This window comes from Cryptomeria japonica, chromosome 3, assembly GCF_030272615.1.
Source record: "Cryptomeria japonica chromosome 3, Sugi_1.0, whole genome shotgun sequence".
Lineage (NCBI taxonomy): Eukaryota > Viridiplantae > Streptophyta > Pinopsida > Cupressales > Cupressaceae > Cryptomeria > Cryptomeria japonica.
The window spans coordinates 54,902,569-54,921,757 of NC_081407.1; the positions used below are offsets into that span (position 1 = coordinate 54,902,569).

The 19,189-nt window shown below is 33.5% G+C and overlaps 1 protein-coding gene across 3 annotated transcripts in view; it reads left to right on the forward strand.

The window, feature by feature from the left end:
• LOC131032844 (truncated transcription factor CAULIFLOWER D) overlaps nucleotides 1-19,189 on the forward strand; it is a 134,508-nt gene that overhangs the window by 76,257 nt on the left and 39,062 nt on the right. For all 3 annotated transcript variants that reach the window (XM_057963931.2, XM_057963924.2, XM_057963939.2), the window contains exons 3-5: nucleotides 14,028-14,089; nucleotides 14,229-14,328; nucleotides 14,575-14,616. In XM_057963931.2, the coding sequence (XP_057819914.1) occupies nucleotides 14,028-14,089; nucleotides 14,229-14,328; nucleotides 14,575-14,616 (204 nt within the window). The remainder of the gene's footprint in view (nucleotides 1-14,027; nucleotides 14,090-14,228; nucleotides 14,329-14,574; nucleotides 14,617-19,189) is intronic.

Below are 19,189 nucleotides of genomic sequence, written 5' to 3' on the forward strand. Positions count from 1 at the left end.
CCCATGAACAAGATGCTCAAAAGGAAGATAGAGTTCCTCTTACCAAAGATGAGCCGATTAAAATCATTACACAAAGAAATTGGTGGAACTCAACATCAGGTTGATAAAGAAATTAATTAGGGACAACAGGTTCAACCTGCTTCATCATCAAAACTATTTGAAGAGGAATCAATTATCTCTGATTGGTTGAAAGAACAATTACAATATAATTAACCAATTGTGAAAACACCTACTATTGACTTGCGAAAGCTATTCGGAATACTAGAAACGCCAAATGAAAAGAAAAGATCCAAGGTGTGGACATGCGTGACTAAAGATGGTTTACACTCAAGGACTCTTCATGTGGTAGCACCTATGGTGGATAAGATATAAAAGAGATTTGACCTCACAATATTATTGTTAAATTACTTCTATTGATTTGGGACCCATTTCTAGGAGGCAAGTAGTTGATGAATTCCTAGAATCAGTTTGGAAGTAGTTGATGAATTCCTAGAATCAGTTTGGAATATAATGAAAATGATAGATAAGGATGAAACCACCAAAGCATAGCTTAAGGCTCGGTTAAAAGAAACTGTAAGAATATATTAAGTATTTGGTAAAACTGGTACAACAAGATGAAGGCAATTTTGCTCCACTAATTATTTTACCACATTGTGCACTAAAATGAAATCTTTGGCTGTAAACAGTAAAATGTGGATTGTTGAAGTCTTCCAACAAGGCAACTAGATGATTAATGAATTGATCCAATTTCATAAACATTTCCTGAAATTAAAAGGGAATATTAAAGAGTTGACTAAGCAATGTGAGGATGAGTCATGTGATCCTTACCTTCAGAAGATTGAACCCTTGTTAAATTTGCTTTCATGTATTATAGAACAAGTAGGTCTTTTTGCCGCAGATAAGACAAAGCAACCTCACCTCTGGAAAAACTTAATTTCTTTTTGGAAAGAAATAATAGACAAAGTTAACGAGCATATTTTTGCCTTATCTTTTTGGGTGGATGATAATTGGAAAGCTAGTTGACGGAAAAAGTAAATAATATTATGCCTTTCTCAAATAACAAAGAAAAATATTCATTTGTTACAGGTACTCAGGAGATGTGATCACAAAAGAAGACCGAAGTGAAGTTCTGCCTTTTTGGTACTAATCAAAGGATTTTATCACAGAAAAGGAAGTTGGAAAGTTGTAAATATGCAGCACTATCGAGCCCTTACCACCCTGCAGAATAATGGCAGTGTGCATTCATATAAAGGAGTTTGATGACCGCAATTTCAGAGTGAAGATTACTTATGAGAGAATGATTCCCACATAATTATCTTTGCTTACTGAGTATGCCCCTGTGGAGAAGGGAAGGGGAAATGTTGTATTGAGTTATGAATTGATAGCAATCTGATGAAGATGACTGGGATTGCAATGGAATGCAAAGTTGAAGGACAAAATTGACCACATCAACGTTTCTTTGGCAAAAGCTTTGCCGATTTTCCTTTGCACTTTGAGCTGCGTAACTGAAATTTATTAAGGGCCAAGTTGCTCCACCCTTGATCATGGCCAAGGTTTGCTGACCTCGCCTATAAAAGACAACATGTTCCTTGTTTAAAAGTTGGATTGAGATATATATATATTTTTTTCAATAAAAGTGGATTATTCCACTAAACTTTTTTATTAATATTTTGTATTTTTACATAGGATTCAAAGAGCATATCAGAGGAAAGAACCCTAGGAAGAAAATCTCCGGTCAGAGCTCATAAAATAAACCTATAGTATCTAACAGATCAGTTTATACACCCTGCCCAAAACCACATACAAAATGCGGTCACAACACATATAATATCAGTTTTGCATAGAGCCCATATGACAATTTGCCAAAAAAACCCATCTAATAATTTTCAAATGTAGACTCCACAGCTGCTATCAATGGAAGAAGACAAAATTTTCCGAAGCCCTGTGCCAAATCCCATGAGCCAAAAACCTTCTTGCCAAAAAAGAAAGTATCAAAAAATCTTTGGAAAATCACTATTGTATCAAATACCATGAGCTCGAACTCTCCTCCAGACAACGAACAACGAACATGAATACTTGAAATGAAAGGGGAAAGCGGGAATAATTATCATCATAAAATTTTACATCAACATTACTCAAGAAAATCATATAACTATTGTTGCAAACTTTCCCATACCCTAGAAGGAATTTCCTCAAAACCCACCTCTCGCTGATTAGCATTGCTATCAATGACTAAATTTGCCAAATAATCCGCAATCTTATTAACTTCTTTGTAACAATGAGATACCAAGAAAGATTCAAACAATTCTAATTTTTGTAAAATGGGATCAAGTATATACTGCAAATTCCAACAGTTCGATTTCTTTTTCATAACACTGAATAATCACCATAGAATCACCTTCAATTATTAAGTCCTTAATTCTCAAAGAGATTGCCATATCCAATCCAAAAGACAAAGCATGAAATTCCGCATAATTGTTAGTTTTAAAACCAATAGCATGACACTTAGCTCGAATAAAATTTGCATTGTGATCATAAATTACCATGCCTACCCCAGCCGGCCCAGGGTTACCACGAGATGCCCCATCAAAATTCAGTTTAAAGTGCCCTTGTGGAGGAGGTTTCCATCTAGCAGAGCATCTCTTACCTATTGCATCATTCTTTTTTAAAATTGAACCATGAGAGGGTAAAACTGACAACATCTTCCAAACTCTAGTAACTCTACTATCCCAGTGCGAAAAAGAAGTAAGATTTTCCAAATTCTTATAAATAAATGACAAAGCAACCTTAGAGATTGAAGAGTCAATTTTTAATAGAACCTCAGAAACAGGAGACCTTGTTTTTTTAAATATCCTGTTGTTTCTCTCTAGCCAAACATTCCAAATCACAATAGATCGAGATATGATCCAAAGGCATGCATAAAAAGATGAGGCAAACATAGAGGGCCAAGATCTAAAATGGGAAATGAGATCTTTACCAATAACAAAGGATATATTTAACTTCTCAAACAACCACTGCCAACATTCATAAGCATAATCACAATGTAGGAACAGGTGTGAAGAAGATTCCAAATTTTTGTTACAAAGGACACAAGGGAAAACAACAGTAATACCAAGCCTGTCTAGTCTCATACCTGTGAGGACTCTGTCCTGAACTGCCAACCAAGCAAAGGCTCCAGCTTTAGGAATACAAGTCAAATGCCAAAACAACTTATAAGGCCAAGATGATAAATCTTTAGCAACCATAAGAGAGTTGTAACCATCTTTAACAGTGTACTTACCCGAAATATTCTTTGTCCAAGTAAGTTCATCCTCAGAATCAGAAAGAAATACAATTCTATCCCCCAAAATCTTCTCAAAATCTAATTTCATGCTTTGATCAACATCTAAGAAATCAATCGACTTCCATCTAGCTAGCTTAAGGGGTCCACTAGTCACAATATCAAAATAATTTGCTACAAAAACACCCCAAAGGGAGGAAAGAACAATGATCAGAGAAGACCAATCCCTAATATTCACCAAAGGTGTGTGTCCATTCCGTACTTCATCCCAGAATCTGACATTTCTACCATTATGAACAATCCATGAGAGATGAGGCAAAATAACTGATCTACATTTACAAAGGAAATTCCAAATAGCAGAATCCGAAGGCAAATTTGATACTTTAAAATGGTAGTCTCTCGCTCCATTATTTAAATATTTGGCAAACATAATCTGTGCCCATAAGGAGCTAGGCTTGTCATATGATTTCCAAACCAACTTAGCACCCAAGGCTAAATTCTGATTTTCCAGACCCCGAATTCCTGTTCCCCCAAGTTCCTTAGGAAAACATACCTTATCCCATGCAACTAATGGGAGTTTCTTCTTGCCATCTTTACTCTTGTTCCAAAGAAAATCTCTAAGAGTATCTTGTAAACTAACAATAGCTACTTTTGGAGACTTCAAAACAGACATGAGATATATGGGAACGACATTTAAAACAGACTTGATGAGAACAATTTTACCCGCCATAATTAACCATCTTTGATTCCATGAGAGAATTCTTTTAGAAATGACCGAAATAATCTTATCCTGTTTAACCAAGAAAGGAATACCAAGGTAAGTACATGGAAGATTTCCAGTCTCAAATCCCCAAAAGGATTGCAACCTATGCTGAACCAGTTGTGATGTATTAAGGAAAAAAATCTTTGATTTATCACCATTCACTTTCTGACCAGAAAATGATGCATAATTTTGTATTATTCCTTTAATCACTTTTGCCTCAACTAACGAAGCATGTCCAAATAACAGAGTATCATCTGCAAAGAGACAATGAGAAATACTTTGGGGAATATTCTGAAACCTTATACCTTTCCAAAGCCCCCCCACTTTAGTAGCCCTAATAGCCCAACTAAAGGTTTCAACTAGGAGAATAAACAAAAAAGGAGAAAGGGGATCTCCCCGTCTCAAACCCCTAGAGGAAGTGAAAAAACCACAAGGAGAACCATTAATTAAAATCGAGAATCTTGCAAAAGAAGTACATGCACGAATCCATTTGATTCAGGCCTTGGAGAAACCTAAATTCTCAAGAACAACACATAAAGCCCCCCACTCTACTCTATCATAAGCCTTCATCATGTCTAGTTTAAGTATCATGGCCGGGGTTCTTTGGGTGGAAATAGAATGCAGCACCTCATGTGCTACAATTGCACCCTCTGTCGTCTCCCTTCTGGGAACAAAACCACCTTGCTCCAATGAAATGATCCTAGGTAGAATTTTTGCCAACCTAAGGGAAATTGCCTTCGTAAATATCTTATACAAAGTGTTACATAAAGCAATGGGGCGGAAGTCAGCAAAAGTCTTAGTATCCTCTTTTTTAGGAATAATTGCAATCATTGTAGTATTAAGTTCTTTTAAAATAGACCTATTTCTCCTAGCTTCCTCGAGAGCCAATAAAACTTCATTTCCCACAAAATCCCAACATTTCTGAAAAAATAAAGGAGTGAAGCCATCTGGTCTCGGAGCTTTATCCGGATTCATGGCAAAGACAACACTCTTAACTTCTTCTAAGGAAAAGGGAGACATCAACATCTTATTATCTTCCAAAGATACTAAAGGAGGAATATTAGATATAATATCTTATTGTCTGCCTCTGAAGCAATGTCCTCTGGCTCTGTCAATAAATTCCCGTTCTGACACTGAATACAAGATATCCTATTTTTACATCTTTTAATCTTAGTTGAAGAATGAAAAAAATTTGTGTTTCTGTCACCATCTGAAAGCCTTAACTCTCTAGATTTCTGTCTCCAATAGATTTCCTCTCTAGCTAACACCTCCTCAAGTTGTAATTTTAGTGACTTCAATTCATCAAAAACTTGTGGCACCATACCATGTTGAAGCACGAGTATTAAGACACTCAATCATATCTTGAATCCTTCGTTTCTCCTGAAAAATGTTCTTAAAATGCGAGATATTCCATTCCCTAATATTCAATTTCAAATAACTTAACTTCTTAGCAATTTGAAACATATGGGACCCAGAACAAAAAGGAGCAGAATTCCACCATTTCATAAGTAGAGGCAAAAAGGAAGAATCCCTAAACCACATGGGCTCAAATTTAAATGGAGACTTAAAAGAAGCCATATCCTCAATAACTGAAAGGGAAATTGGAAAATGATTGGAACCTGAGACCAGTAGAATAGAGGAAAACAATTCAAAATCTGAAGCAATCCAATTCTCAGATAACAAAAACCGATCTAATCTCTCAGCAATCGGAGAAAAATCCCTTCTCATGTTTGTCCATGTGAAAACCCCATTCTGAGACTTACAATAAAAAAGGCTCATATCAGAAATAAAATCCCCAAAGTCATCCATAATCCTTTTATTAGGGAAAATACCTCATCTTTTCTCATCTAAATCAGTGATAGCATTAAAATCACCCCCAAAGATAACAAAGGAACCATGTTTTAAGGGAGAAAAAATCCTCTTTAATTCACCCCATAACTTACTCTTCCCTTGAATTCTTGACGGAGCATAAATGTTAAAAATCCAGAATTTAACCTTTGAAATTTTGCTTATAACTAATAAAGCCAACATCCAATTTGTAGCAGATGCAACTAACTGTACCTCAATAATATAATTATTCCAAAGCAGTGCCACACCTCCTGAAGCACCACAAGCCGGAGAAAAAAGAAAATTCCACCTTCTCCAAGATGAAAAAACCAAATCATTAGACTCCTTTGACAACTTTGTTTCTTGCAACATAAAAATATCATACTTAATTAAGTCCATCTGGGACTTAATTAAGCGGCTCTTGTTAGGGGCTTCTAACATTCCAAGAAATAATTCTCATTGTCCTCGAGGGGAGGCCAAAGCTCCCCTCTTCCCATTAATTGGAGAATTTTTGCTTTCCCCAAAGCAACCTTGCAAATTACGTTTCACAGCCCCTGATCTTGTCACAGGAGGACTAGTCACAAATCTTTTACTCCTCTTCCTTTTTACACTTACAGGAGTTAGACATGTTTTCTTAGGCCTACCAAGGGAGACCAAATGCCTCCCTTGCCCACCAGCAGGAGAAAGGGACAAAGTCTTTTGAATTCCAGCATCAATTTCCATTTGAGTTGTAATATTATTTGGAGGCCTACCTCTCCTAGGAGAAACCACCGATGGTGAAAAAACCGGAGTTGTTTGGACAATTGGTAAACTCTTGCATGACTTTGGAGAAGCCAGGATAAATGGATTATCTTCAAAACCCAACTTTGTTGTAGCCAAGACCGCAAAATTATTAGCAGATGTAGAAATTGGAAGGGTCGAGTTTATACCCCCCAAATCATTCTCAATTGAACAAACAACTCTATCAGTAATACCCTCATCCATTTGATGTGCACGATTGTTAAAAATATCATTTACTTGCTGAACTAGATTCTCATCTGGCATAATAATAGGGACAACCTTTGACGGATTACTATTCCCTAAGGAAGATTCATTAGTCATAATAATTTCAACATTCTGAGGGGAATTATTAGACACCAAATTCTTAATTTCCTTAACTAAAGAAGCATCATTAGGAAAACCTATGGCAGGTACCTGTTTAATAGTTTCCATATCAACCACTGCATTTTTATCTAAATTCACATTCTTTGAAGAATCCAAAACCTCCTTTTGAGTGCATGAAGACAAATTATTATCCTTACCCCTTGTGTGATTATTTGGCATCTTAGGGCAATCTATCATCAATGGATGATCTACTCCATTCATCGGGGGATTACCATCCACTATACCCCCGTTATTAGAAAATGTCTTCACTAAAGATGAAAATGAGACCGAACCCGTAGTGTGATCATTTGGTTTCCCAAAACTACGACACAATGGATTGAGATATTATTGTAACTAGATAAGTCGAATTAATGCAAATTGAACTTATATTAAGTTTTACTCTGTAATTCAAGTTGTTTTTCATGGTTTTCTTTTTGATACAGAAAATAATTTTAGATGCAATTATATTCAGATGCTATGATATTAGGGTTTGTTTATGCATTCTTTACTGATTGTAAATTTGTGTGAATGCAAATTCTCTCTCAAGTTTGTAGTTCGACCAAAGTATTTACGTGGGACGAATTCATAACAGTAGGTTTGATTTGAAAATCTTTCTCTCTTAAATAACCATAGAAGATTACATCCCTTTCTATTAAATTGTGAGCATTTATAGTGATAGATGAAGTGGGTTTTCGATAAATTTGTCTACCAGAGCGTCTGGATATTAGTGTTTAAATTCATTTTAAGCATAAGTCTTAGATTTTCTAAATCCCCATCTTTTGAATTTTATTTTACAATATCTTTGATGCAAGAGGGAGTTGCAATGTTGCAAAATCTAATTTGGCATAATTAAGAGAATTCTATGTGCTTTAATTAAAATACTTTTGGATTTCTCTTTTTTAAAGTCTCTAGTCTACTGCCTACTGCCCATTATCCCTTGTGCGTTACCAACAAACACATCATATCACGTAGTAATGTAAGGATGGCCATGACTTGACCTTCAGGAACATTGGATAAACATATTCTTGTTCAAAAGGGTTTTTCCCCTTTCAAGAGAGGTAGAATACCAGTGCATTGTATCTATGTTGTTTAGTGCAGAAATATCCATCAACACAAATCAAGATTAGAAAATTTACTAAACAGTTATTGTTTCCATTCTTTAGTAGTCATTGCACAAAAATTGGGTGTGCATTAATGGTTTCCCAACACTCCTTAAAAGTGCTTTTTTTTTTTCCCCCAAAAATTATATTTAAAAAAAAAATTATAGTCTTATTATGAGGTGTGGAATTTTTATTTTTTTTAAGATTTGGATTGCTATTTTTGAGCATCAACTAGCTCATTTTGCTTGGTGCTTTTTTTATTAAGGTCTTCCTATGGGGATTCATCTTAATCATATGAGAATTACCACTCCATATTATCCTTTCTCTAAATAATTGAAGTATCTCAAGCAGCTCTATTGGTTTTATCTCCATGCTTAAGAATCCTAGAATTGGATTTATGAATTTTTCAAGCCTTTTAGGCCCACCTCATTTTTCTGATATATCGTTCTTCTTAGGGATCGACCTTGCTTTTCTCAGAAGTTTTCTAGAAATGACACACTTTTAGGATGGAAATTATTTTCAATATTTGGAAGGATAGAAATGCTACTTTTATAAATCACAACATTATTGACAAATATTTTATTTTGTACTCTAAAGATATGATGTATTGTAATATTCTTATGAAAATCCAATAACAAGCTAGAAAATTTGTACCTAAGGTCGCACATCTCCAAGAGTTGCTTGACCACTAGGACAATGGCCCATGAACTGTTTCTCGTTTTTTCCCAATTTTACATATCCTTGATGTGTTGGCATGGATGTAGCAACTTTTGTTGGCAAGACAATCATGGAGATGATGTGTGCCACTCTGATGATCTTGCATTTTAAAATAAAAGAGTTTATTAATGACGAAAGATGGGTGAGCAACATTTTTGTTAGGTCTCCCCTTCGTAAACTTGTGGTTGAATCTAAACTAGCAAGTATTCTTGTTTTCACATACCGTCTCTCCAATTTGTGCTCAACCTCTTGAGGAGATTGTAGAAGATATTGCTCTTACTCACTGGGGAGCCAATTGATGACTCTATCCCTTGTGATGTTTGGGGATTGTGATGATGATTATGTGGATTTGGCAGGTATAGCCATAATCGTTTAATTTATGTTTTTTTGTTTGAAGGCTTGACACATATGCTAGGCTCATGGATGTTTCTTTTTACTGCCCTCTTTTTTTTTGTCAATATTATATAATTTTCATAATACTTATAAAAAGGTAAATATGACATTTATAAAAAAATCATGACCAACCTTATATAATAGAATACTTGAATAACATATGCCTATGTGCTCCAAACATTAGGGAATGGTGAAAATCAATTCATGTCTTTTCCTTGCATGATGAAGTAATGTTGTCTTTTTTTTGCATGGGGAAGAAATGAAGATGGAAAATAAAAACAAATGTTTATCTTTATAAATATTTGAACATATTATATTTAAATGTAAAAGGTTATGTGAAAAACAGCTAGAAAATATCCTACTATGTCATTCTAGTTACTATTTTTCCTTCATAAATATGTTTAACCAGGTTTCAATCCTTTCTCAATTAAAATTATATATCTATAATATTCCTCACAAATAATTAGTACTCTTGATAAAATCGCATGCTTTATTTTCTTATATTTCTATGTAGTTTTTCTTAAATCATTGTTTATCCATAATCATCTAAAGTATAAAAGGTTTGGAACGTAAGCCTAAATATTATACCAATTAGACATGGTCTCATTATATTTCTTAGTAACTGGTATGTTTTCATCGTTAATCCAATTCAAATTGTTAGGTTTACAATGTTGTAAAATTATTAAGGTCTAAATTGTCTAGTGTAAAGTTTGTGCAATTAAGTTAGTTTGTGAAGAAGTATCAAACAATGTATCTACTACATCACCATTTACTATAAACTTGTTATTGATAGGCTTTGAATAAGACATCTTTGTACTAATCACAATTCCACTTACATCAAGGATAATGGAGAATGTCGAGAATGTGTACTAGTTCCTTCAAATCATAAATATATTTCTCCTTTATGATAATTTGGGCTAAATGATTTCCTAAATAACTTCTTAATAATTATTTCAAATAGAAATTTACTTTTACGTAGTGATATAAATTAGTAGTCTCTCATTTTAATGAATCTTTCATAAAATGATTATTAGCATAGAAAATTTTCGTTCTAAATAAAAATAATTTACTTCTAGTTGTAGACATCTAAAATTGTTCTAGCATAACTAAATAAATATTTTATTTATTTAATTAATTATTTTATCTTAAGTCTTTTATTAATTAAATAAATTCTTATTTGTTTAATTAATTTACTTATCTTCTTCTAGCCTTTTCCCTATTTAAATAATTATTCGTTCCTTAAAATAAATATTTTAAATATTTTATTTATTTAATTGGTCCCACTTCTTCTATTAATTGAATAAATCTTTATTTATTTAATTAATTCATTAGCTTTTTCCGTCTATGACACATGTCATTTATCTCTTAATTTTCCTCTACCTACCCCTTTCATTATTTTATTAATTTTCCTAATTACCCTCTTATCATTTTCTCTACCTACCTTTTAATCCTAGCCGACCATTTATATTTTCACCTCTTAATCTTATCCGTCGATTTTCTAAATAAGTGTTTTCTATATAAGAGGATTCCTTTTTTCCTTTCACAATCATAATCTAATCCAACACTCTTTATGCAATCAAGCGACTTTACAAGCACAATCTGTTCTTTATTGAGCTCTTGTGCACAATACATAATTTGAGAGCACATATATCAAACAAGATCAATGGAGATAGGAGACAACGGAGATCAAACCCTACTTGACATGTGAATGGTATTATTGTTTCAATTTGTGATGCAGGAGTATTCTCGGTCTATGAGCAATCTTGCATCAACCAAAAATATTTTCTTTTACTTTTATTCTTGTTGCGGTTTCTGGGTTACTTTTAGTTTTTTCCGGTAGTTGTTTCTTTTTTGTTGTGGATCACATTTTTGGCTTCCAGGCTTGTTCTTGTTCATCATTCCAGATTACCAGTTCATTTGGATTCTTTCACAACAATTTATTCCTTCCAGAGTGTCTGATTCTTTGTTTTCAGAGCAATTTTGGGCTTACCGTCTATGTTGGAAATTTCTTCATGTGTGGAGCGATTCCTTGGATTGCGGAACAATTTGGCACCACACGCGATGTTCTTAGTCCCTTGGCCGAGCCTCCTTTGTGGTTCACACTTAATGTTTGTTCTTGACAGATGAGATCTTAATGTTTTGGGGTCGACCTATTTTACACGTTTCATTTTCCTTCCTTGGTAAAAAAAATCTTTTGTGGCTGACCTGGATATGTTTCAAATGATATAAATATTATTTTATGTGATCCTTTGAGGGATAGCGAAGTAGTATGATGATATAGATTCATAAATTGTAAGTCAAACACTTCTTGGAGGTGCAGATGAATTATATTCTGGGATGTAGTCTGAACCGAGCATGTTAGCCTGTATGTAACCTGGATATTACTGGATGTTCTATGATGAATACATGATGACGTAGATATCTGATTTTCCATTTTCTATGTTTTTTGTTGTCGCTTCCATTATGTTACTCTTTTTGCATGATCTGGACTGTTCTCTTTGAGGATCCTCCGGGTCATGGCTGCGTCAATTTGTTAATTTGCACGTTCTTAGGTTTCTTCATTGGTATATGGTGAATGTGTTATTGTAGAACTAGGATTGTTTGTGGTTGTATCTTTGTGGTTTTGCAATAGTTTGTCATCATCATTTTTCACCTCACACACTAGCTACTCAAATATTTGATCAAAATTTTATATTTCTTCTTTGAATTGTATAATTTCATCTCTTTGTTTCTTTGTTTCCTTTCACTTGATGTATTCTTTGGGGACTCTATTTTGGTTGCATACACTTTTATATCAAATGAGTTTCTCTCTTTCTCTCTCATAATCTTACTAACTTCTCGATAAGGAATTTTATTCAACATTCTCCATTAAATTTGATAAATGAGCAAGAATAGCTTATAAATTGAGGAGTCTCATATTTTTTTAGGAATTGACACTTACTATTTATGCTTCTAGTTTACTTCTCTAAATTTTACAAAAAAGTTTATAGGGTAATGAAATTGTTCATTTTTTTCTTTTTGTGTACCTAAAAAATCACAACATACTTCACAATGAAAGAATTTAATGTTAACTATGAAAAAATAGAAAACATAAGTAACATATAGATAAATCATATAGACAATACCATTTACGTTATTTCACCTTCCTAATAAAATAGACTGCACCGAAACTGCACTTGATTTAACCTTGTAAAATGATTGATTGCTTATAAATATAGAGTGATCATAAATAAAAATAGCATAATTTTGTTACTATGAGGGATTTGTGATAGAAAAATGGTAGCATGAACTTGATTGTGAAAGAATTGATGATAATGAAGCTTGATAGATTTTATTTGTATATTCATAAAGTGAGGAATAGATGCACAAGATGTTGCCAAAAGATCAATAAGATCAATGGCTTAAATTAGAAGAGGTTTTTCAAGAAAGTGGAAGTTGATAAGTGTCATTAGAGGTTTCAGTGAGAAGAATGACTTAATGATAGAAATTGGGCTAGAAAATGAGAATTGTTGTAGGATTCACAAAAGATGCAAGTTTAACCTTTTTCCTACTCCATGAGAGTTTAGAATTTAAAAATAGAATTTATTATGAGAAGGGAGGTGCACGCATGCATAGTAAAACTTAAAAAGTGACATTTTTCCATAGTGGATTTATGAATGGTGAGGTTGATAATTTTTGTACGAATGTGTAAGCTTGCACATGTGAAGAGGAAGGATACATGGCAAATGATTGCAAGTTTGGGAGTTGGAGGAATATTTAATTGAAGAACTGTAAGTTAATGTAGAATGAAGATGGGATAACTTTAGGATTAGAATAATTAATAGATAAATATTATGGTTAAATTAAATAAATTAATCAGTCATAGAAGAAAAACTATGATAATCAATTAAATAACATTTAATTAATTTTGCGGATATTAAATTTTTAAATAATTGATTAATTAAATTATCTGACTAATAATGAGAATATGATGTGGATCTGGTAAAATTATCAATTAACTATTTATGCAATTAATTATAAAATGACTAGCCAATTTTGGGGTGTCTGTAGAAGTAAGATCTTTTATCACCCAATTCATAAACCACCAAGGGTATTCCATAGGTTAGTAACCATCTTATATAATGAAATAGAGTTAGAGTTTTGGAGAAGGGAATAAAAACCAAATGAATAAACACCGTAGAAAAGAAGATGTGAGAATTAATGTGGAGAAATCCTTTGTAGGTAGCATCTGTACCGCTATGATAAGTACACATGTTGTAGTCAAAATTATTTTTATAATTGATGCTTAGTTTGTATAATTATTTATATCTTGAAAATAATTTTTAAAGATCAATTACAAGTCGAGTATAAATTCTTAGTCATGAATATGAGAATGAAACTTTCATAATTGAGACCAAATCCCGCACACAAACATACACACGTGCACACACAAAGAAAAAATAAAGATTTTTATTGAAGAAATTCGCATGCACACAAACACACTCATTTTGTAAAGATTTTTGTTGAAGAAAATTCAATACGATTTTCAATATTGAAAAAATATGATATGGGTTTGTGTTCAACGACAGTAAAGGGCGTCCACGGTGGCAATCTCTCATGATTGAACCTACAAAAATAAATATTCTTTTGACTTACGACATTTGGCATCACGTGTTCAAGAAAAAAAATAGAAAATAATGATGTGAATCATTTATATCAAGTTTTTTGAATATGTACGCTGAATCAAATACATCTTTCTTATCTATTTAGCAAAATGCACTTATAGCATTAATCGTTGATGAGTTAACACTCTTTGTGCCAATAGATGCTACGTTTGGAAGTGGAGAACATGCGGAAAAGGATTACTTATCTAGAAAAAACCTACAAGTAAGAATTTAGAATTAATTTTATGCTGAAATTTTTATATTTATGTTATAGATTTCAAGTTATAACAAATCTTTATACATAGTTTTGTAATAAGAATAGAAAGATTTTAGTAATAAGAAATATTATTCTATTGAAACAGAAATATGATTGGTGAAGATTTGAAATCGCTAAATTTTAAGGAGCTCCAATGTCTTGAGAAGCAAATGAGCTTGGGTGCCAAAAGGATAGGGACAAAAAAGGCAATTATATTAACTTTAGATTTATTTGAATATTTCATAAATTTACTCATTAATAATTTAAGTTTTATATTTACTTTTATCTAACTTACATAATTCTGGATTAGTTTTATGCACACTTTTTTGAATATATTCTTATTTGTAGAGAAAAGTATTCAAAAATATGAAATCAGTTATAGTATGATTTTCATAGATTGATTCCAATCAATATTACGTATCTTAATGGGAGCATGCTATTCAAAATTGCAGGAAAAAAGGTCACTAGAGCATATCCGGTCTCTAAAAATGAAGGTAGAATATTATAATTTGTTATTTTATTTTAATGAATTTTATCTTTTTTGATGAATTAAATAAACATACATTCTATATGTTTTGTCTTAAAAGTACTACATAAGTCATTGGATTTTGCGCCTTTGTCTAAATAAACATACGTTGAGAGATATCCTTCTCTTGACATATTTTATTTATATTTATTTAGTATATGTAAGCTAGTAGCAATAGCAGCGCAACATGAAAGCCATTAAATAAATTAATTTCTGAAGTGTAATTATATTTTATGCAAAGTAAAGTTTAGTATTATTTTTTATTTATTAAAGTATAAATTGTATAAATTATATATTTATATTAAAAGATACAATAACCCGAACAATATTTAATATATCTTATATTTAAATATATATTCTATTGGATCAATCCCCCTCTAAATATATAATATTAATTTTATACTTATATATACTTATTATATATTATACTTATTTTTAGGGTTAGGGTTTAGCGTTTTCAAAAATGATGGACCATTAAATAAAAATTTTGTCAAAAAATGAAAATTTAACTCTATGGCACGCTTCCTAAGACAAAAGTTTGCTTTGCCCTTGGACTGGCTTAATCCTCAGTCCATCCTCGAACCACATTTCAAATTTCATCGCATTCTGGGTTCGTTTGCTCTGTTTTTCCTTCAATTTCGGGTTTTTTCTTCCTTTCAAATTTCATCGCATTCTGGGTTCGTTTGCTATGTTTTTCCTTCAATTTCGGGTCTTTTCTTCCTGACTGCAGGTGGGAATTTTTCCTTAAGTTGCAAGTTTTAATGTTTTCCTATGTTTTAGTCTTTGTAGGGAAATTTTTAGCTAGTTACAAGTGCACTTTATGAAAAAACAACTTGTAACTTACTTTTAATTTCCCCCTTGATGCTTTTTGGCTTTTTAAGTCATAATAGGGATTTTTTTGGATAAGTTACAAGTTAATTTTAAATTGCAAATTTAAAAAGTCACTTGTAATTCTTTTATAAAGTTCCTATTTTAGTGTTTTTACTTGTAATGGGGATTTTATTCCTCTATTACATGTGTCAAGTTATTATAACTTGTATTTCTCTCTCAAAACCCGATTTTGTCTAGAATGGAGATAAATTGATATTTTAAACTTGCAATTGAGTTTTAAAAACCCGATTTGCTCCATGAATAAAAATAAAGGTATTTTAAACTTGGTAAAGGGTTTTGAAAACCCGTTTTGCCTTGTGCAAGATATAGGGACATTTTAAACATGTAATATGAAGTCAAAAACCCGATTTTCATTGTTGCATGCAAAATTAAAACTTGTTCTTCATTTCCAAGAACCCAACCAGCCAAGAAGGTGGATTTGTTGAAGATTTCAAGAAAATTTTGTGGAGGACTTTTAGGACGTAAGAGGTGTTTTGGGTTGTTTCCTATTTTTATGCATTCATGAACACATCCCACGCCATTTGGAGGTTCAAATCGTTAGGTTTTAATGATATATGAACAACAAAAAGTGTGTTTATTAATGCCATGATTTTCTTTGAAATTTGTCACAATTTCAACACTCTCCTAAATTGTTTTGCTTCCTTCACCTAGGCGTGGGGTTTGGATAGAGATTTGACCCATTTTCTTGCATCTTGAAACACGTTTTTGCTGTTATTCTCCAAATCCGAGTTTGGAAAAACGTGGCAAGGGTTTTGGAATCTTTTTCTATTTAAAGGATTGCCTTCTTCATTCAAAGATTGTTTCATCTTTTGAAGAGGCATTTTGAATTGAAGCAAGGTATGTTTTCTTTTCTTCTTGTTCCATTTTCTCGTCTTCTTGTTTTTCCATTCTAGTTGTAAATTTGTATATATGTTGGTTTTGCCCTAGAATCGATTTTGTGAGAGATTTTCCCCTTTGCAAAGCAATTTGTGAATTGTATTGTTCTTCCTTATTTTCCCTCTTTACTTGTATTCAGGATTTTAAATCTCAATTACAAGCTGGATGAAAATAATTGACCTTCCCTTATGGTTATAAGACTTGAACCATCTTTTGTTGAAATTCCAAGTTGCAAAGATGAAAAAAACCCATTCTTCCAAAATCGGGTTTTTAGAACCAGATTACATGTTGAAAGTTCTTACCATATTTTTGAAAATGACATTCCCAAAATCTTCCCATTTTTATCCATACTCATTGCCTATATCCGTACATTCCATTCATGTCATTTCCCATAGTCCAAATCTCATTTTTCACTCATTTCTCCATTTTTCATTTTACTAGTATACTTGCATTCGGGTTTTAAAAATCCGATTGCATGTTAGTTCTTCACCTCTTGTATACTTGTAAAAATTTCTCCGAGATCCGAAATTGGTCAAAGTCAAGTTTCCAACATTTCAAATTATATCCCATCTTTCTCTCACAAAGTTGTGAAGTGCAAGGGCTGGAGTTCTTCCCATTTGAAGGAGGAAAAATGTTAGTTGCGACTAATTATGATGTTGATTTAACACTTTTAAGTCTTCATCGCAGCATACTAGGTTGTTCTTCAATGTCAGAATTACCATCATCTGCGATTCCGAAGAAGATAAAGTGTAAATATGACAGGTACCAGAATGAAGTTTCACCTTCACAAGTTTCCTCTCCTTTGGGTCATATCAAGGATAAAGAGATAGGGCATGTGGACATGTCAAAATTCATTAAGAGGGTGGAGGATCCACAGGATAGTAATATGTAGTGGTTGTTGGACAGCCACATTTATCATGCATCTTCTTTTCTAGTGGCTTCCCTAGAACCTGAATTTGTTCTCGCTTGCGCTCACTAGTTTGACAAGGAGATGAGAACCATTAGAAATGATGATGGTGAGGCAATAATCCGCCTTGATGCGGATACTATTGAGAAAGTCTTCAGAATACCACGGGCACCTGTTTATATGGAAATTTCAAAGGATAGTGGAGCTAAGTACTATGTCAAGAGGGAAAAGGACTGCAAACGCCACATTAACAGGTAGATTCATGAGCCATGAGCCGCCTTCATGAGGTGGGCTAAGTTGTACCATTGTGACTTCAAGTGGGAAATTGGAGACATCATTACTCTCCTTAGCAGGATGATGGGTCTTGAACACTCCAATGTTTTTGAGCCCTAGATGTATCAGTTTACCATGTTCATAAGGCAGTCCCATCATATATCATGGGGAGAGATTATCGGTGATGCTTTGTGCGAACAACTTGTAGTAGTCCCTACTACCATGACTTTCTACATGAATTCATACTTAGTGTATTTGGTAGCATCACTCGAACATTTCCCTGGTCTTTCTACCAAGGGTGATCGCTCGGTTATACCTGTGTGGGAATATTATGATCATCTGGCCTTGAGACCCAACAAATTACATTTTAGAAGGGTTCAAGATGCATTCTTTGGTTGCTTCATGTGCCAGTTTGACAAGACTCTAAGGAACAGAAGGGTGTCAGATGAAGCATGGGAAAGAGTGAATGAGTATGGGTGCTTGTTTTTTAATTCCCGACTCACTTATTTAAGAGTCGGATGCTATAGTGGGCAACCATACATGCTTCCTAGATAGTTGATCGATAAGATCATTCTTATGGAGTTGGGAAGACAGATCATGGTTGTGCACGCTCATCAATCTGTCAAACATAAGGTTAGAATGAGGATTTCTACAACTAACCCATTGAAGATTGGCCGATATTCTCTTGTCACATCTGTCAAAGTCAAAGCTATGGAGACTGAGATGTAGGAGATTAAACTCAAAAGGTTTAAGTCGAAGGCAGATTTTGACTACTTGGGTATGAAGGAAAAGATCAAAAAGTCCTTCGTACATGTGCATCGTATTGAGGATATTTGGGTAGATCTCCGTACAAAAATGGAGGTTCTCAAGATGGACTACTACAGGCTTACTATTGAGAAGGTTATTAATTTGAACCTGGTGGACATTTTGCAAGGAATGATTCATGATGGTAATGTGCTTGATCCAGAGTTTGTCTCACAAAGGGTTGAGGAAGCCCCACTTCCTTTAATCCAATGGTCACATAAAGAATGCACTTCCATTCTTGAAAGATTTCAGCCTATCTTAGCTAACACCAACACTTTGCTCAAAGGTAATGGTGTTAAGACTCATCAAGATCAAGGTTGGAAAATAAGATGAATCTACAAGGCTTGTTGGAGATAATTTTGAGATTCAGATTGACAACAAGGAAGATACGTCATCTTCAGGCACTAGGATCAAATTGCAGGTTAGTTGGGCAATAGTACTTACTCTTGAGGAGGCGACAATTCCCGGAAAAGAAAAATCCCATATTCACATTCATGTGATTGATCTTGATAATTCAGAGAAAGGACAACAATCCGATGGTGCTCCTAAGTCACTGGCTTCGGAGTCATCTAATGAGATTTCCTCAGTTTCTATGGAGCTGCCTCTATCTCCTCCTGACATAATAGTGGAGGAGTCTCCTTAGAATGTCGTTCCTATTTCAGCAGTTGAGCCACCTCTTGATCATCAACAAGAGAGTTTGCTTGAAATCCCTGAGGATACTCCTACATGTATACATTTATCAGAGATTGATACCTCTACTTCTGACTTTGAAGAATTTATGAGGCAATTT